Genomic DNA, 22,358 nt, shown 5'->3' on the forward strand with positions numbered 1-22,358 from the left:
AATCTTTTCTAAGTGTTATGATTTCGTATTCTTCTGTGACGTAGGAAGAAGTCCATATTCTGTTATGATAAAAGAGGAATTCCCTATTGTATTATGCTGTTAGAGAAAATCCGTATTTAATTTATATGAGGTTCATAATACAAAGCTGAAAACTTGGCCTGGCATCCGGTCTATGTTAGTTAACAAAGGTTTCTATTTATCAAATTAAACGTTAGGAACTGTAGTTTGTGAAACTGCATGTTGCACTGTCCTAACCGGTGTCACAACATTTTTATCCAAGATGGCGCCCAAGATGGCCGCCGTCTACTTCCTGTTAAATCAAATTGACATTTATCTAACTATTTTAGTGGGTTTGAATGTTAAAATATAATGAGACTCTTTCAAAATATAGTAATTGTTTAAATATGATCTTCGGATATTTTATGAACTTTCTTTTTCTATGGTTACAAGTGAAAAATAGTAAAAATTAGATATATTTAGATAACACGTATAGTAAGTAAGTTTTCCTGTGTCGTTTCATTAATATGGTCCATTGCTATCAATAAGGGTTATAGTAAGTATTATTTAGTAGTATTATTTAGAAATCGCAACACTAGTCATAATAGAACGCAGAACGCACGTAATTATCTTTGATATATGCTAATATTTCCATTGTCAAGTTGAGCTGAATTGTACATGTATATTATAATAGATTGACTGTTTTAACGGTGTATGGTTTAACCAATCAAATATATATACACAATATATTACAATAAAATGCAAAAAGGATTGAGTAGAAAGCTAGAAGCTTTTTAGATTGACCAACGGTTGATATTGCAAGTTGTTTAGGATAAAATATATACATGTATATGCTTAAAATATAAAAAACTGTCCCACTCTTTTATAACATTGCACATTACAGGTAAAATCCGATCTTTCATTGGGACACGTGAGTCATTTATCGTGTACAAAATTAAAAGGACAAATTCCAAAAATGAAAACATTTTTGACTTCCACCTGTTCAATTAATATATAATATTGGATGGGCAAAATGTCACTTTAAAATACCAACCATACAATTTTAGAAAGTTAAATTCGCCCAAGGATGTCTTTATTTAAGGCAAATGCTTTCAAAATAGCTTAAAGACTGTAACAAAAAGTTGATCTGTATGATGATAGTAATTCGTTGTTTAACTTTTAGCAATAAAGTAGATGGTTTCCATCTTGACTGTAGACTGTAGTTCTTGTATATTTTAGTAAGTTATTGCTTACTGTAAATCAAAAGAAGGTGGGAAATGAATAATTACAATTTTTGCCCAGCAGAGGATGCACCGAGTCTATGTCGTCTTTATTCTTCTGACACTGGGTCTATATGATTGTGTTCAGCATGAATTTCCTTTATCAAAATTGTCTATTCCAAAAGTGTAAACCAACTACAAAACGTACTTGTAAACAAACGTGGAGTTAGTTATTGTTTTGGTTATCATTAGCCTTATAATACAAATGTATGATATACGACATGAAATTGATGTCAGCAATATGATTATTTGGTAGGTCATCATAATTTGTTTAGAAAAGTGAGGATGTCCTTGATTTTGTTAATTTTCAATTTACATTTAGAGTGCCCATAAGTTTTACACAAAGGCACATGTGATGCATCTTGACTATTCCTGTAGACCTGGTGCAGGGTCGGTAATGATATATGGGCCGCCCCATGAGAAAACCAACATATATTTATTATATTTTGTATATTTTGTACACAATTTGTATACGTTTATTTTCCGCGTTCTACAAAAAAAAGAAAGAATGAAATAGTGCTCAAAGTATCTCCGCTACGGTCTGTTTCATATTTCTGCTCTGATGGATCAGTTTCTACTCATTTCTACCATATTTGGGCATGTAAGACTTTCCAAAACCTTAAAACAAATCAAACTCCTCACGCTTTGCTGATCAGGGGAAGTAACCGCTGCGGGGAGTTTGAAAAAAATATGCAGTTTTTGTTTTATGGTCTATATTAAGACTAACTAGCAACTCTCTTGAAACAAACTGACAGTCTGTAGCTGAGTTAATGTTTGATGATTTTGCTCAAGAAATATTTAAAGGTAACAAGATTTGTCATTACGACAGTGATTTGAAAACGCCTTTATTTTTTATAATTAATTGCAATATAATTATTTCGTTTCAAGCAACAGTTAATTGCTAAACACATTACAAGAAATAGCTTTTGATAGATATACCAAAAATAAAATGTCTGAAAATCAGTTTTTATAAACCTTGACAATATTAATACAATATCTTTTATAAACAGTGTTGTAATGTTAAAATATTGGAAAGAATGGTCTCTTTTACTTTCTACTATTTCAGTAAATGGGTAAGTAACACAAACCAATGAAATATACCTTCATCATATGTACCATTTATACCTCTTTGATATATTTAAAAGAGGAAAAAATGCATGTTGCGGGAATGATTTAATGTTATGGAAATGAAAAGTCTGTAACGGTTATGACTGAAATAAATACAACATTTTATTCAGCTATGCATTTTATTTTTATTACAACACAACTGTGAAAAAATTGAATAAACATTTAATAAAAAATTATTTTAGTTTTTTTTGTCATTTCATTCAACAATTACTATTCTTAACATATGATATCTTTTTCAAAGTCATGTACCTATAATTATATGTTGTAGAGTATAATTCAATACAATTCTACTGGACGAGTTTATGTACAGCTATCAAACCTATATCGAAGTACGCACTAGCCGAATCTTATAAAGGTTTTGCAGCTGTATACGAGTTCAATAGAATAAGTATCGTTCTCAACAATATAAGGATTTGATATGTTGTTTTCTTTTCACTCTGAAAATTAAAATGAAGCTGTATGGGGAACGATATGCATTTGATATAAACAGATTTCGAACGAAGCTATATTGGTAAGATTGGTTCTACATGAATTGGTGGAATCGCTGAAAGTTTATTCCAAAGGATGTGTAATAAACACTATACATCTGCATCAATTAGTTTACCACTCTGCGAGCTATATTAAGCCGCGTATATAAGAAGTTGCAGACCACCCTCTTGGCCTCTTTTCTCTTCCCCACTGTACGTAAGACACAGGGCATCGGCAGAAGATTTGAAGACTGGGGACGGCGAAAAAAGATCGGAACTTATGCTGCGGACCAACTGCCGATGTCCTGACTAAAGCCGAGGGGTGTGGTCCTGCAAAGCTAAATTTTGTGCCCTTACGGGCGGATGGACCCTCATAAAGCATTAACTACATACATGCTCCCGGCCTTTTCAGTTTTTCCAGCGTTAAAGAAGGTACGGGACACAATTAAACTTTTATGTAGAACAGAATATTTTAAAACCTCTTCCTCCCACCACTTATATGTGATAACCGAAGTCTTTTGCTGCCGTATAATTGATATATTCTCAGAAAGACGAAACAGTACAAATATTTCGTCATGGCTGAAATTTTCTTAAGTTTGGTTGCTGAAAAAGAACTTGTTATTAGAGAGCTTCTGTACATGGACACAAAGTAAAAACATTAATTGGCTACCGTTATCGGAGCTTATGCGATTGGTATCTTGTAGCATTGTTACTGTAGTTACTTCAATAATGTGTATGGCATAATCTATCACAACGTATGTGACCGATATCGGGACATACTCGTACATGGGGACATACGTTGTCGTTGTTTGTGGTGGGATAACAAAAATGTATAATTTGTAAAATACGCATCGGGAAGAAATACCTGTATGCTAATAAAAATAGTGTACAGCCATATTTTTTCATAAGACGTGACATACGTAACATCAGTTGTGAATACATATACATGTACTTTGTATTTCTCACATTCGTTATATAGGATCTACGAGCATTTTTCTCAAGTTTGACATTTTTAAAATATATCGACTCATCTACAGCATTGCCATCAGACAATCAACAGTTAGTGAAACGAAAATGTTCAACATTTGGTTCAGGAACAAACAAAAAATATTAACAACACGCTTTAGAACAGATAGAACAGACTTACATTTGTATCTTTACCTTCACAATTCAAAATTTGTGAACTCTAAAATCTAATGAACTAAGTTTAACTAAAATATATATATCTACATGCATACATAATTAATAATTTAATATCTACAATGCAAATTTACAAAGATAATGACCTATCTATATAGATTAAATGTTATCTAACTGAACGTTGAATATATAATGCATTTATTGAGTCGTTATCTTATATCATGCTCTCATACTGACCAAAACTTTAGCATACCTGGTACTTAACATTTGAAATCAATGTTCATTCAGCCAAAATGCCTTCTAAAATCAATAACAAAGTCATGTCATTAACGAAGGAAATTACATGCGAAAGATAACTGTAATGGTGGTGACATTGTATGATATAATTAAACGGCAGACTGAGTAGTCTATGTCTCTTTTAACATTATGGAAAATGATGGTATACAACAAATTACGCATTATAAAACCTTTTACAAAACTAAGTAAATTTAAATAATTAAAAGGAATCAGAGGAATACTGCCTCATTCAAGAAAAGTTCTAAAATTCTGAAATAGAACCTTACGTCTTCTTTGACATTTTAAGAAGACATGGCACACCAAACATTATCAAGTTCAAAACTGTGAATTTAATTTTCCACATTATTTAAAAGTTCACTTAATTAAACCATTGTTTCAAATAATTATATTTTTTTACTTTTGCTGTTTGCTTGTTGCTCGTTAGGAAGACTTGACAAACAAAATATTACATGATTTAAAACTCTGTGAATCTAATTTGCCAAATCCATGAAAAAATCATTTAAACATTTTTTCTAGATTTTGATGATTGTTTGACTTATGCTCTTTGCTTGCTGCTTGCTAACTTTAGCAGGAGTGCTTTAATCGTTTCGCATAGACTCTCGTTTTCGTAACAGTTTTCAGGAATCTCGTCAGCCTCAATGTTCATTTCCATGCTTGGATATTTTGAAAGGTTGGAAGGTACCTTTGCATCTTTACTGGTCTTAATAATCACTATATGACCATAATTTCTTTCCAAAATGACTTCTTCTATCTGCTCAAAGTAATGTTTGTTTATATTTTCTAATTGTTTTTCATCAATAACCAGTAGAAAGTGGTGCGAATGTCGAAACTGTTGATATATTCCGGACATTTTTGATGTTCCTGGTAACAATTCCTGAAAGTTAATCGTTACTCTGAGCTTAAAAGCGGTTAAAATATGCACTAAGCTCATGCTTTTCTCCTCCAAGTCCTCATTGCAAAGAATGAATACATCGAAGTTTTCATCTTCTATATCAGTATTGTTATGACCTCTCCTGTTATGAACATTTTGATTATGTCTATAGAAATCAAGAGCATTTCTCAATCGAAGGCCTGCCACTTTAAATGATTCTTGTTTCAACGCAACGACCCCCCCTTCAATGTAAGCCTGCAAATACATTTTTTCATCGATAAGTTCATACCCATTTGGTAGACAAACCATCGCACCTAAGGCAAATACAGCGTCTTCATAATTTCCATTACTTAAGTAGTTTTCAACAAGCTGTATCTCTAATTTAGCCCTTTCATTTTCATCTACAGTCAGTTCTTTCCTGTCTTTAAGAAATTTTATCGCTTCGCCATAATTTTCAAACTTCTCTGACAGGTAGACTAAGTCTTTAAGATGTTCAGTGGTTTTTGCTTTTCCGGATAGAAACTCTTTTAACGTTGGAGCTGACACCCAACAATTTTGAAGAAACGGGAGTTTCGAAACAATCGAACAGGAGATTTCTATCGACTTCTTAAAATACGTTTTCATGTCAAGCTCACCTTTTTCTTCTGACTGCCACAACATGCCATTAAGACAAAGGCCTGCTTGCTCATACGCATTTGATAATTGTACAAGCGAACAATGTCCACCTTTGTCTCTAATGAGAATCTTGAATGTAGCCAAAGCATTATCATGTTCTTCAATTTGTCTGTAAAGTAAACCTTTGTCATAAATAGCTCCATAGTTACTTGACAATTCAAACGATTTGTCAAAATGAAAAATTATTTGTTTGATGGTGTCTATGTGTTTTTCCTTGTTAATTAGCTTTGGTTTGACTGGACATTTGATTCCGAAATGTGCCTTGTTACGATTGATACTTCCCCAGCCCTGATGATTTTCACTATGGCGTGTTCTCATGATTTCTCCTTTAAATGGAGCATTACCTCTGTTTCCCCAGCAACGTAAATTATCAGTAGGACGTCCTCTTATGGTTTCTCTTTTAAACGGAACAGTACCCCTACTTCCCCAGCCCTGATGATTTTTACTATGACGTGTTCTCATGAATTCTCCTTTAAATGGAGCAATACCTCTGTTTCCCCAGCGTAATTGATGTTCTGTATGAGGTCCTCTCATGGCTTCGCCTTTCAATAAGACATCACCTCTACTTCCCAAGCCACGAAAATTTTCAATAGAAGGTCCTCTTATGGTTTCTCTTTTAAACGGAACAGTACCCCTACTTCCCCAGCCCTGATGATTTTTACTATGACGTGTTCTCATGAATTCTCCTTTAAATGGAGCAATACCTCTGTTTCCCCAGCGTAATTGATGTTCTGTATGAGGTCCTCTCATGGCTTCGCCTTTCAATAAGACATCACCTCTACTTCCAAAGCCACGAAAATTTTCAATAGAAGGTCCTCTTATGGTTTCTTTTTTAAACGGAAAATTAACCCTATTTCCCAAGTCATGTTGATTTTCACTATGGCGTCCTCTCAATGAAAGATTTCCATCATCAGAGTTGGCTGAAGCGTTTTCTTGTTTTGGTTTCATATGTATTTCTTTATCATAATCATCTATTGACATATTAGAGGCAAGTGATACTGTTTCGTCCAAAGATGTATGTTTAAGCATGCCACATGCATCAGTGTTATCTGGTACATTCAGTGTAAGATATTTTTCCGACTTAGGTTGTCGAAAATGACTTTCCACTTGTCGTTTTAGGGAAAGTGCAAGATGATGATGGGAAAAAGAAGTTCCTCGTATTGCTATAGCTCTTTCGAGAAGAGAGATTGATTTGTCAATAACATTTACGTATCGAAAATATTTACCACATCTTTCTAACACAAACACATCATTTGGACAAAAACATTCTGCTTTTTCATAAAATTCGTTGGTACTCAACCAAAGATCTTCTCGATCCGGTAAGACATCCTTTATGGAATTTACATTTTGAAATGTAGACTTATTTTTCCTAATATCAAAGTCAATTGACCCTAATTCAACGTATGATCTTCCCTTGTAATATTTCAGACATGTACTGTCTCCTTCGATATGGATGATACGACCATAAATATTACAAGCCTTCTTTATCATATCTAGCTGTGAGGACACATCAAATGAAGATACGTCATGACAATTACTTAAGTTTAACGCTCGTTTGTATGTAAGGGCGTAACTAAAGTTCAAGACGCAGTAATTGTCTGTTTGGAGTAGAATATCTTCAGAATCATCTGTCTCACAAGCGCCGTCTATATTCAGCTCATGAACTTCATCAAGGACTTCTTTAAATAAGTGTCGAGATTTTTCATTTCGTTTTGTGCCTAAACATAAATAATGAAATGCCTTTTCTGCCTTTGCAAACAACATATTGCCCTTATGTTTTCTACTCTCATTTAACTGTTTACATAAGTCGTGGACAACATGGTATTTCTCTTGCATTTTTAACAAAAACAATGCCTTATTACATAAACCCATGATATTGTCTTTGCTTCGCTCTAACACTTTTGAGTTATACTCAAACGCATCTTTTTCATTGCCTAAAATGAAACTTAGAAACGAGATGAAATTCCAAGCCCGAAGCTTTTCCATGGTGTTATCGTATGGATTGGATTCAACCTCTTTAACTAATCTCTCCAAATGTTTCTCAACACAATCTTTGGACATTGACTGAATTTCTTCATAAAGGTCAAAGCTCGATGGATATTGCCTTAGTTTCGTCTCAATTTCTTTGTCGTCGTCCATTTTGTATTTCTCTCATATGATAACAAATCCAGTACAACTCCTACTCTCTGGCCATGATAATGACAATAGCGATGTCTCTAAAAGAATTCTGAAATAATGAAAGAGTTGTGATTTACTGTAGAACGTTTCAACAGAATAAATGTTTCGGAACAAAATATTGTTCTGCTTTTATCCGTTTAGCAATGATACGTCATGCGCCATAAGATTGTTTACTTATACAAGTATTTTGTAAGTATTCTTTATTAATAAATTTAAACAATAATTTTGGCAGCAAATGTATAGCTTTAAATGCACTTTAAGGAAAATGCTTCTTATTTTTAACTTGTATTTTAAGTCTTTTGGGAAAGTCAAACCAGCCCAAAATTAACCCGGCCCAAAATTAGTCGATCCGGTCCCTAGTTAACCCAACCCAAAAATAGTTGATCCGGTCCCTAGTTAATCCGGCACTATTTATTTTCTTTCTTTTTAAGTTCTGTAATACGGATTTTCAGAAATCAGATATTCCAAATCCAAAACACCACGATGAAATAAGAAACCACAAGCTATTGTCAGCAATACATGTAGTTTAGCATTATTCTTTATAAGAACATATTCTTTATAAATCCTTTTGTTTATGAAATATATTAAGTTAAGGACAGGAGACTCGATGAAGTGTTTTCAATGTTTTAAAGTTTATAAAGCTTATTCAAACACAAAATTTGAGACAAGGAACATGTATACCCAAAAGTTAGAAGAAGCAGCGCTGATCAATATGACAGTAATTTCTAAAATTAAAAATTTATAGAACAGAAAAAATAGTTTATTTGACATTAAAGATACGTGTATATATATTTGTAGGGGGAAAAGTTTGATTCACTAATATCACAAACAATAGCAAAAAATTAAAAAAAAAAGATAGTGCCAATTTGTGAGGCTGGGATCGAATTTACCATCTTTGAGGTTAGTTTGACAGAAAAGGATTATAGTTGTAGGGCTGCATTTAGCAATTTTGGACCAGATTGAGCATATTTTGGACCGAATAAACTTATGACCGGATTGACTATATTATTCAGTTTTTTCATCGTATAATTTTGGCGTACATACTGTAATGCCTGGTATAACCATGTTTGTTTAAATTTTTCTTATTTAATGTTAATGATTACACCGCTGATCCATAATCCTGTAATGTCATGTTTACATGACTTCATATAAAAATATTACAGGGAAAATACTGTTTACATTACTGAATTATAATTGTCCGTTTTAATTAAATTGTACATGTTTGTATCAATAATTTCTTGGCACAATATATTAAGGTCACCAAAGTTTTCACATTAAAACAGTAAAATTACGAAATGTTTATTATTATTTATCGATGTAAACTATAAAAAAATACCTACACTTTGAAATTGAAATGGCCATTTAATAATAAATGACGGAAAAACATATAATACAATGTTGATATGAAAGTTATCAAACTAACATAAAATTGTGAAATGGCCATTTAATAATAAATGACATATAAACATATAAAACAATGCTGATATGAAAGTTATAATATAACATAAAATTGTATACAAAGCAAGCAAACATTTCTGAAAAATGTATATAAAATTATATACACACATATCCCGAAAAATTATCAAAGGTGGGTTCTAAAGAATATTGCCTTGCCTAAAACTGTGTATGAAATTAATATATCACACATATCTTGAAGTGAAAAGAAAAAATCATTTGTATATAAAATTATAAACAAACACAAAACATTTTGATGTGTATAAGCTTGTCAAAAATTGAATACTGAATGTGGGTGGATGGTGGGTATTGAAAATTGTTATGAATTATTTCTTCTTCTAAAATGGCGGACTTAATCAGCATCAATTATCACATTGTACTTACTCATAACGATAACCTTAGAGTACTTACTAGTACGGCTTTTTCGAACCCAAATATATTTCGACCTATGACTAAAGACCTAATGAAACCCACCATCAAAGCTTGTAAGTGACCATAAAAACATTTATTTTGCAATAAATTAAGTTTTATGTCAACATTTCAATTTGTTGTATCTTTGCCTGAAGAAGTTTTTCTCTGTTTGATAATTTTCAAGAATAACAACTACACTTTGAAATTGAAATGGCCATTTAATAATAAATGACGGAAAAACATATAATACAATGTTGATATGAAAGTTATCAAACTAACATAAAATTGTGAAATGGCCATTTAATAATAAATGACATATAAACATATAAAACAATGCTGATATGAAAGTTATAATATAACATAAAATTGTATACAAAGCAAGCAAACATTTCTGAAAAATGTATATAAAATATATATACACACATATCCCGAAAAATTATCAAAGGTTGGGTTCTAAGAATATTGCCACAAATTGTGTAAAAACACAATTCCCCCAACCAAAACTTCTTTAATGAAGTTGACTAGTCATGTAAAAGGGGACAAACAAAATTATTCTTTAAATGTTTGAAACAATGCTAATGAAATAAACAAGAATATTAAAAATATGTACATCACAAGATGAATAACTAAACTACCTAATATAAGACAACATTTTTATTGGCACTACGGATTTAATTGACTGTATGTGTTAGAAGGCACCTTGTATGTCAGAGGCCTCTTGTCCCCATGACATAAAGTAAACTTGTGACTGAAATAAATGTTGTCTTTATTTAGATTACCTTTTTTAGAGTAAAGGTGTATACTGATATCAACCATATGTGTAATATCCAAGTAGATCTTAAATTGATACAAATTAAAATATAACCATGCTGGCATCTTAACCAAAGACATGAAGTTTTAAATTTACCTTAACACAAAGAATAATCATGAATTTAAAATTGAACATTATGTACATAACAAGAGATATACAAATTCTAATATCGTAATATGAACATATAACATATTATTGCACAAATCTTACAAGTGAGTGTCTGTGTTTGAAAACAAGTTTTTGTCAGAGGCCCGTGTCCCCATGACAGAAAGTGATGTTGTGATTGTAATAATTGCCGCCATTCCTTGAAAAATACATAAAAAAGGATTATGTGCATTCGGATGCAAAGATATTAAAGATTGAAAAGAAAAAGTGTTAAATAGCAAACTCCAGGTACTTCAAAGTGGCACAATGGTTTAACAAATATATATTTGTTTTAAACACCTTACTGTCAGAGGTCCCTGTTCCCATGACATAACTTAATTTAGTGGACTGTTGTAATGCTAGAGAAAAACACATGTTTTACAAATTATTTGCATTATTTTGTGCAAAGTTGTACATTGAGATCATATTAATTTGAAAGAAAATGTAATCAAAGCAGAATGACTATGGCTATATGTCAAAGGCCCTTGTCCTTATGACAACAAAGTTAACAAATTGTTTTTACAAATCTTGTGAATGTTGCTTACAATTCATGCATGTAAAAATCTATTATGCATTTGTTAGAGACTGCTATCCCTTTGCCATTAATTACACTTGTAACATAGGAATTCTTATATATCTTTTTAAATGCACAAGAATGACCATAATGCCCTTGTAAAAGTTCAAATCTTTTCTTCTGAAAAAACCTTGTTGCCCTGCAGTGGGAGGCAGGCTCGCAATGTTTCCCTTCAGTCTTATTCTTTAGCACACAACGGCAAGTCCCATTGTAGCTAATGTGCTATAGACAGCAGTAAATGTGAAAAACTAACAACGGGCCTTTCAAGCTTAAACAATATGAAAATAGTTTCTTTTAACAGTTATGTGATATTTCAACGATTCATTAGCCAAATTGGCTGTAAACATTTGTTTGACAGGTACCCTCCAAATCTGACATTACTAGAATCTGTGAAAAAGATCTAATGACACAGTAAGTGACTCAATGGTCAGGTAGCAAACATCGACTTGCCATTAAATTGAAACATGAACGATTGTACCATTTGCCAGAAAATCTTGCTCTGCATCTTTTGATAACTGTCTATGATGGTGAGATTTCTTTAAACCAATAGTTAGACGTAAAAAAATGCCCCTGCCTGGAACAATAACAGCACAAGCAAAATTAAGCAAACCAATAACAGACTGTAGTTCAAGGAGAGTTGCTTTTTCCCGATGCTTTGAATTTGTCAAGAGCCTAGGCGAATCTTATTAAATTTTCTTTGGGGCAATATTTTCTCCATTAGTACCCGAGGCCAATTCAATTCCAACAAAAGACATGATTCTGCATGGCCGACAAGTTTTTAGCATGATTAATGGTAAACCAACCAAAGCAGCACCAGCAATGAAAATTTTTAACCTTTTTTACACAGTTTGTTAATTGTCCCCAACAAACAAGAAATCATCTAGAATGTGTGCACAATTATATAAAACCTAAGTTTGTTTTCTGCAATTCACTGAATATCAGAACTGATCCTGTCAAACAATGCGCTAAGAATAGCTCAGACCCATAGGTAAAGTAATAATATCTATCATTTATTTGAATCCAAGAAGTATCAAAATCATCTGGGTGTATAGGAACAATACGATAAGCATTGTTGATGTTTACTCTTCATCATCGTACGAATACTGACCACAAGCTCTTGACTAATGAAACAGCTGTATCAATGTTTGGAATAGGAAACCTACAGTAATTATCTGGGATATCCATCATTGAGTTCAATTTCGTTTTAAGGCATGATAAATATCTGATTAAACGAACAGACTTGAGTGAGTAAATTACTGACATTAATATAATTTATAAGAGAAATATTAAATGTGATAATACTATATGATTAATACACATTAACATATTATTGAAAAATCAATTGTTGTGTTTTCGGGTAAAATAGTAATTATAATGACTGTGATTGAACATAAAAATTATTACAAAATCTATGCAATAAGTTTACATGCAAACAAATTGAAACAATACAGCAAAGGAATTTTACAATCTGCATCATATACAATACTAAATGTTTAAGCATAGAAAGGTACCAAAACAAATAACAAATGATTTAAAAAACTAAAGGAAATTCATACTACAACTTTATCAAATAACAAAACAGAACATTCTATGGAAAGTGGCTTTAAAATTAAAGCTTTATCTCATATTCCTTAAAATTAGGATCATTGACTAAGAAAAGAACTCATATTTCCTTAAAATCAATTAGAACATTGACTAAGAAAAGAATTTCAACTGCGTTGAAAATTATCACCTTTACAATTAAGGTGTATTTTACTAAAATAATATTTAGCATTAAACAATTACCGTACAACTAAGGCACATTTAACTAAGTATTCCTTACAATTAAGGACTTTAACAAACTGTTAATTATTAGGGACTTTAAACTAAAGTCGAATAAACCACCTTAAAATTAAGCGTATTTTACTAAAATAATATTTAGCATTAAACAATTACTTACATTACAACTAAGGCACATTTAACTAAAGTATTCCTTACAATTAAGTACTTTAACAAACTGCTAATTCCCTTAGGGACTTTACGACTAAAGTCGAATAAACACCTTAAAATTAAGGCGTATTTTACTAAAATAATATTAAGCATTTAACAATTACCTTACCACTAAGGCACATCTTAACTAAAGTAATTCCTTACAATTAAGGACTTTAACAAGCTGCTAATTCTTAGGGACTTTACGACTAAAGTTGAATAAACCACCTTAAAATTAAGGCGTAATTTTACTTTAAACAATTACCTTACAACTAAAGCACATTTAACTAAAGTATTCCTTACAATTAAGGACTTTAACAACTGCTAATTCTTAGGGACTTTACAACTAAAGTCGAATAAACCCACCTTAAGTTAAGGCGTATTTTTTACTAAAATAATATTTAGCAGTAAACAATTACCTTACAATTAAGGCAACATTTAACTAAAGTATTCCTTACAATTAAGGACTTTTAGCAACTGCTAATTCTTACGGACTTTACGACTAAAGTCGAATAAACCACCTTAAAATTAAGGCGTATTTTTACTATAATAATATTTAGGCAGTAAACAATTACCTTACAATTAAGGCACATTTAACTAAAGTAATTCCTTACAATTAAGGACTTTAGCAAACTGCTAATTCTTAGGGACTTTACAACTAAAGTCGAATAAACCACCCTTAAAATTAAGGCGTATTTTACTAAAATAATATTTAGCAGTAAACAATTACCTTACAATTAAGGCACATTTAACTAAAGTATTTCTTACAATTAAGGACTTTAGCAAACTGCTAATTCTTCTTACGGACTTTACGACTAAAGTCGAATAAACCACCTTAAAATTAAGGCGTATTTTACTAAAATAATATTCAGCAGGTAAACAATTACCTTACAATTAAGGCACATTTAACTAAAGTATTCCTTACAATTAAGGACTTAGCAAAAACTGCTAATTCTCAGGGGACTTTTACAACTAAAGTCGAATGAAAACCACCTTAAAAAATTAAGGCGTATTTTACTAAAATAATATTTAGCAGTAAACAATTACCTTACAATTAAGGCACATTTAACTAAAGTATTCCTTACAATTAAGGACTTTAGCAAACTGCTAATTCTCTTAGAGACTTTAACAACTAAAGTCCAATAAACCACCTTAAAATCAAGGCGTATTTTACTAAAATAATATTTAGCAGTAAACAATTACCTTACAATTAAGGCACATTTAACTAAAGTATCCTTACAATTAAGGACTTTAGCAAACTGCTAATTCTTAGGGACTTTAACGACTAAAGTCGAATAAACCACCTTAAAATTAAGGCGTATTTTACTAAAATAATATTTAGCAGTAAACAATTACCTTACAATTAAGGCACATTTAACTAAAGTATTCCTTAAAATTAAGGACTTTAGCAAACTGCTAATTCTTAGGGACTTTACAACTAAAGTCGAATAAACCACCTTAAAATTAAGGCGTATTTTACTAAAATAATATTTAGCAGTAAACAATTACCTTACAACTAAGGCACATTTAACTAAAGTATTCCTTACAATTAAGGACTTTAGCAAACTGCTAATTTCTTTGGGACTTTTAACGACTAAAGTCCAATAAACCACCTTAAAATTAAGGCGTATTTTACTAAAATAATATTTAGCATTAAACAATTACCTTACAACTAAGGCACATTCAACTAAAGTATTCCTTACAATTAAGGACTTTAGCAACTGCTAATTTTTACGGACTTTACGACTAAAGTCGAATAAACCACCTTAAGTTTAAGGCGTATTTTACTAAAATAATATTTAGCAGTAAACAATTACCTTACAATTAAGGCACATTTAACTAAAGTATTCCTTACAATTAAGGACTTTAGCAAACTGCTAATTCTTACGGACTTTACGACTAAAGTCGAATAAACCACCTTAAAATTAAGGCGTATTTTACTATAATAATATTTAGCAGTAAACAATTACCTTACAATTAAGGCACATTTAACTAAAGTATTCCTTACAATTAAGGACTTTAGCAAACTGCTAATTCTTAGGGACTTTACAACTAAAGTCGAATAAACCACCTTAAAATTAAGGCGTATTTTACTAAAATAATATTTAGCAGTAAACAATTACCTTACAATTAAGGCACATTTAACTAAAGTATTCCTTACAATTAAGGACTTTAGCAAACTGCTAATTCTTACGGACTTTACGACTAAAGTCGAATAAACCACCTTAAAATTAAGGCGTATTTTACTAAAATAATATTCAGCAAAAAACAATTACCTTACAATTAAAGCACATTTAACTAAAGTATTCCTTACAATTAAGGACTTTAGCAAACTGCTAATTCTTAGGGACTTTACAACTAAAGTCGAATAAACCACCTTAAAATTAAGGCGTATTTTACTAAAATAATATTTAGCAGTAAACAATTACCTTACAATTAAGGCACATTTAACTAAAGTATTCCTTACAATTAAGGACTTTAGCAAACTGCTAATTCTTAGGGACTTTACAACTAAAGTCCAATAAACCACCTTAAAATTAAGGCGTATTTTACTAAAATAATATTTAGCAGTAAACAATTACCTTACAATTAAGGCACATTTAACTTAAGTATTCCTTACAATTAAGGACTTTAGCAAACTGCTAATTCTTAGGGACTTTACGACTAAAGTCAAATAAACCACCTTAAAATTAAGGCGTATTTTACTAAAATAATATTTAGCAGTAAACAATTACCTTACAATTAAGGCACATTTAACTTAAGTATTCCTTACAATTAAGGACTTTAGCAAACTGCTAATTCTTAGGGACTTTACAACTAAAGTCGAATAAACCACCTTAAAATTAAGGCGTATTTTACTAAAATAATATTTAGCAGTAAACAATTACCTTACAACTAAGGCACATTTAACTAAAGTATTCCTTACAATTAAGGACTTTAGCAAACTGCTAATTCTTTGGGACTTTACGACTAAAGTCCAATAAACCACCTTAAAATTAAGGCGTATTTTACTAAAATAATATTTAGTATTAAACAATTACCTTACAACTAAGGCACATTCAACTAAAGTATTCCTTACAATTAAGGACTTTAACAAACTGCTAATTCTTAGGGACTTTAAGACTAAAGTCGAATAAACCACCTTAAAATTAAGGCGTATTTTACTAAAATAATATTTAGCAGTAAACAATTACCTTACAATTAAGGCACATTTAACTAAAGTATTCCTTACAATTAAGGACTTTAGCAAACTGCTAATTCTTAGGGACTTTACAACTAAAGTCGAATAAACCACCTTAAAATTAAGGCGTATTTTACTAAAATAATATTTAGCAGTATACAATTACCTTACAATTAAGGCACATTTAACTTAAGTATTCCTTACAATTAAGGACTTTAACAAACTGCTAATTCTTAGGGACTTTACGACTAAAGTCGAATAAACCACCTTAAAATTAAGGCGTATTTTACTAAAATAATATTTAGCAGTAAACAATTACCTTACAATTAAGGCACATTTAACTAAAGTATTCCTTACAATTAAGGACTTTAGCAAACTGCTAATTCTTAGGGACTTTACAACTAAAGTCGAATAAACCACCTTAAAATTAAGGCGTATTTTACTAAAATAATATTTAGCAGTAAACAATTACCTTACAATTAAGGCACATTTAACTAAAGTATTCCTTACAATTAAGGACTTTAGCAAACTGCTAATTCTTTGGGACTTTACGACTAAAGTCCAATAAACCACCTTAAAATTAAGGCGTATTTTACTAAAATAATATTTAGTATTAAACAATTACCTTACAACTAAGGCACATTCAACTAAAGTATTCCTTACAATTAAGGACTTTAACAAACTGCTAATTCTTAGGGACTTTAAGACTAAAGTCGAATAAACCACCTTAAAATTAAGGCGTATTTTACTAAAATAATATTTAGCAGTAAACAATTACCTTACAATTAAGGCACATTTAACTAAAGTATTCCTTACAATTAAGGACTTTAGCAAACTGCTAATTCTTAGGGACTTTACGACTAAAGTCGAATAAACCACCTTAAAATTAAGGCGTATTTTACTAAAATAATATTTAGCAGTAAACAATTACCTTACAATTAAGGCACATTTAACTAAAGTATTCCTTACAATTAAGGACTTTAGCAAACTGCTAATTCTTAGGGACTTTACGACTAAAGTCGAATAAACCACCTTAAAATTAAGGCGTATTTTACTAAAATAATATTTAGCAGTAAACAATTACCTTACAATTAAGGCACATTTAACTAAAGTATTCCTTACAATTAAGGACTTTAGCAAACTGCTAATTCTTTGGGACTTTACGACTAAAATCCAATAAACCACCTTAAAATTAAGGCGTATTTTACTAAAATAATATTTAGCATTAAACAATTACCTTACAACTAAGGCACATTCAACTAAAGTATTCCTTACAATTAAGGACTTTAACAAACTGCTAATTCTTAGGGACTTTAAGACTAAAGTCGAATAAACCACCTTAAAATTAAGGCGTATTTTACTAAAATAATATTTAGCATTAAACAATTACCTTACAACTAAGGCATATTTAACTAATGTATTCCTTACAATTAAGGACTTTAACAAACTGCTAATTCTTAGGGACTGTACGACTAAAGTCGAATAAACCACCTTAAAATCAAGGCGTATTTTACTAAAATAATATTTAGCAGTAAACAATTACCTTACAACTAAGGCACATTTAACTAAAGTATTCCTTACAATTAAGGACTTTAACAAACTGCTAATTCTTAGGGACTTTACGACTAAAGTCGAATAAACCACCTTAAAATTAAGGCGTATTTTACTAAAATAATATTTTAGCATTAAACAATTACCTTACAACTAAGGCATATTTAACTAAAGTATGCCTTACAATTAAGGACTTTAACAAACTGCTAATTCTTAGGGGCTTTACAACTAAAGTTGAATAAACCACATTAAAATTAAGGCATTATTACCTCCTAAGTATTTAAAATCATAAATGTATAATAACAATAATGGATGCAAGAACATTATGTATAAAAAAAAAAAAAAAAAAAAAAAAAAAAAAAAAAATATTTCACTAGCAATTTTCAAGTAAATGTGCAAACATAGTCCTTACAATAATTTGATAATATATAACTATCACATTAAACCACAATTCATATCAGTCCCAAGTTCACTTTGGGACTAAGATGTAAGGTAAATAATTGTCTTCTTTACTTGAGATCCAGGAAATTTCACTTTTCACTTGTTGGTAGCTTATTTAAAGTCGATCCGGAATTTATGATTTCAATAGCTTCAATACAGCTCCACGAATTTTGTAATATTTAATCATGCCAGCAAAATTCAAATGAACGCCATCTCTAAAGATATTTGTTGTTTGATTTTTTATTCCTTAATTTTCCATTAAAGTACTCGAGGAAATTTTGTAGCTCCTTTTTAATATTGGCATGTTATCCGCTATACCCTAAAATCCGCTACTGCCTAAACAACTGTATCTCCTGTATCTCTGGTATAAATAACGTGGCCTAGGTCTGAGAATAAACTGCAACACCACAACCTCCGCGATTTTGTATCGAACTTGAAATGTTGCGAAAATGTTGACTAATTGTACGATAAAGCATTTAATTTTTGGATGCAGTTCTGATACACTCAGTTCTCAACAGTTAACGTGGTGTTTATTGTAAAACTTTCCTCCATTTATACTTCGGAAATGTACATCTGGGGCCGGGCTAGCATCGCCACCAACGTTAAAGATTTGTTATTGTTACCCTTTTGTCGAAGAAATCGTTCCAACCAGTGTATATGAGATGTTCCTAATATTAGTATAGACATTTTACTAACATAGAATTGAAGAGTTAATCATCCCCCGGTGTTTTTATACACATTATGCAGTAATCCAATCGCAAAACGTACTGTAGACACAGATTCCTTTGTTTATAAAAATGTGAAAACAAAGACAGTCAAATTACCAAACTGTGGCAAACATTCCTACAGTGTCGCCGGATAAGTTGTAACCTTCCTGTACTAATGAGCGATCAAACAAAGTATAATTACCGTGTATAAAAGCAATTTATTGAAAATTGTTATGAATTATTTCTTCTTCTAAAATGGCGGACTCAATCAGCATCAATTATCCGGTACGTTACGATACCGAAATCAACTTGATTTCGGTAAAGTTACCGAAATCAACTTTTCATTACCGAAATCAACTTGTAAAATCACAATTAAGCGTTTTATTATATTTTTTCCATTATAATATATTACAATAGATTAAGTTTGACTTTCATGCAAAAAATCAGTTCGAAATAATAAATAATTATGAAATTAGAAACAAATAACTAAATATCAAGATTACTTCCCTGATTTGTCACGTTACAATACCGAAATCGGCTTGTAAAATCACAATTTAAAAAATGAAAGCATTTTATTATATTTTTTTTCTATTATAATCTATTACAATAGGTTTAGTTTGACTTTCATGCAAAAAATCAGTTCGAAATAATTAATAATTATGAAATTAGAAACAAATATCTAAATATCAACAATACTTCCCTGATTTGTCACGAACCGAAATATGTTACCATACAGAAATCGGCTTGTAAAAGTTAAAATAAACATTTTAATAGATCTTGTTTTATTTGGCGCAACGGACGCAACGGGCGCAACGGAGATATTTTTTTAGAAAAACCGGCACAACGCTTTTTTTAAAGTCAATGTGCTATATTTAAGCATCTAAAATGATTGTTTAGCACTATAAAGTAAGTATGTTTTAAAATGTTTCATAAATTGTATATGTTTAATTGCACTGAAGGGTTATATGCCTGGCGAAATGGAAATTTCATGGCGCAACGGAGATATTTTTTTTAGAAAAAACCGACACAACGCCTTTTTTTAAGTCAATATGCTGAATTTGAGCATCTAAAATGATTGTTTAGCACTTTCAAGTAAGTATGTTTTAAAATGTTTCATAAATTGTATATGTTTACACTGAAGGATTATATATGCCTGGCGAAATCCTTTTGTTTATGAAATATATTAAGTTAAGGACAGGAGACTCGATGAAGTGTTTACAATGTTTTAAAGTTTATAAAGCTTATTCAAACACAAAATTTGAGATAAGGAACATGTATACCCAAAAGTTAGAAGAAGCAGCGCTGATCAATATGACAGTAATTTCTAAAATTAAAAATTTATAGAACAGAAAAAATAGTTTATTTGACATTAAAGATACGTGTATATATATTTGTAGGGGGAAAAGTTTGATTCACTAATATCACAAACAATAGCAAAAAATTAAAAAAAAAAGATAGTGCCAATTTGTGAGGCTGGGATCGAATTTACCATCTTTGAGGTTAGTTTGACAGAAAAGGATTATAGTTGTAGGGCTGCATTTAGCAATTTTGGGACCAGATTGAGCATATTTGGGACCGAATAAACTTATGACCGGATTGACTATATTATTCAGTTTTTTCATCGTATAATTTTGGCGTACATACTGTAATGCCTGGTATAACCATGTTTGTTTAAATTTTTCTTATTTAATGTTAATGATTACACCGCTGATCCATAATCCTGTAATGTCATGTTTACATGACTTCATATAAAAATATTACAGGGAAAATACTGTTTACATTACTGAATTATAATTGTCCGTTTTAATTAAATTGTACATGTTTGTATCAATAATTTCTTGGCACAATATATTAAGGTCACCAAAGTTTTCACATTAAAACAGTAAAATTACGAAATGTTATTATTATTTATCGATGTAAACTATAAAAAAATACCTACACTTTGAAATTGAAATGGCCATTTAATAATAAATGACGGAAAAACATATAATACAATGTTGATATGAAAGTTATCAAACTAACATAAAATTGTGAAATGGCCATTTAATAATAAATGACATATAAACATATAAAACAATGCTGATATGAAAGTTATAATATAACATAAAATTGTATACAAAGCAAGCAAACATTTCTGAAAAATGTATATAAAATTATATACACACATATCCCGAAAAATTATCAAAGGTTGGGTTCTAAGAATATTGCCTTGCCTAAAACTGTGTATGAAATTAATATACACACATATCTTGAAGTGAAAAGAAAAATCATTTGTATATAAAATTATAAACAAACACAAAACATTTTTGATGTGTATAAGCTTGTCAAAAATTGAATACTGAATGTGGGTGGGATGGTGGGTATTGAAAATTGTTATGAATTATTTCTTCTTCTAAAATGGCGGACTTAATCAGCATCAATTATCACATTGTACTTACTCATAACGATAACCTTAGAGTACTTACTAGTACGGCTTTTTCGAACCCAATATATTTCGACCTATGACTAAAGACCTAATGAAACCCACCATCAAGCTTGTAAGTGACCATAAAAAACATTTATTTTGCAATAAATTAAGTTTTATCACTTTGGTTGTATTATATTCCTTGTATCTATAAATTTGCTGTCCGTGGTCGTTCCGTTTCAGCGAAAAACATTTCTGTATGTAGTCCACGCATGCGCAATACGATTCCTCCACTTTGTAAACTTTTAGAATAAAATTATTATTTGTTTTACGTCCTGTTATCTGGCAAGTTTTGTAGGTATAATTGTTCCCAATGGTTGTAAATAAAATAATATTGCATAGTTTTTATTCGGTGATTTCCGTAAGTTTTTCCTGGCGTCTCCTCCTGAATTTCTCACGGAACTGATGATTCGTAAGTTTTCGTGAGGAAACGACCCTATAAATACGAAGGTATCAGCGTTTCCTCACTCCACGTACCCCGTGACCAGCTGTCATTTGGCGTAGATCCATTCATATTGCTGTAACCAGACATCGATATACTTGGTAATATTCTATATACTATCCTAAATTTAAAAGCCTATTTAAAACGGTTTTTTAACCGTTTTTGTCCTATTATCA

General features: G+C 30.9%; 1 protein-coding gene across 1 annotated transcript; it reads right to left on the reverse strand.

The window, feature by feature from the left end:
* Positions 1–2,353: 2,353 nt before the first annotated feature.
* On the reverse strand, positions 2,354–19,548 carry LOC132742960 (uncharacterized). The gene is made up of 2 exons (XM_060731465.1): positions 19,479–19,548; positions 2,354–8,082 (listed from the first exon to the last, which is right to left on the reverse strand). Exon 2 carries the CDS (start codon positions 7,992–7,994, stop codon positions 4,845–4,847), a length of 3,150 nt encoding a protein of 1,049 aa, XP_060587448.1. The 5' UTR covers positions 7,995–8,082; positions 19,479–19,548; the 3' UTR covers positions 2,354–4,844.
* Positions 19,549–22,358: the final 2,810 nt, after the last annotated feature.

The sequence above is a fragment of the Ruditapes philippinarum genome, unplaced genomic scaffold, assembly GCF_026571515.1.
Source record: "Ruditapes philippinarum isolate M1 unplaced genomic scaffold, ASM2657151v2 ctg1781_1_1_1_1, whole genome shotgun sequence".
NCBI lineage: Eukaryota > Metazoa > Mollusca > Bivalvia > Venerida > Veneridae > Ruditapes > Ruditapes philippinarum.

Bases quoted from the DNA above. Each gene is read 5' to 3' on its own strand.
- LOC132742960 (XM_060731465.1), bottom strand. From the start codon at position 7,994: ATGGACGACGACAAAGAAATTGAGACGAAACTAAGGCAATATCCATCG.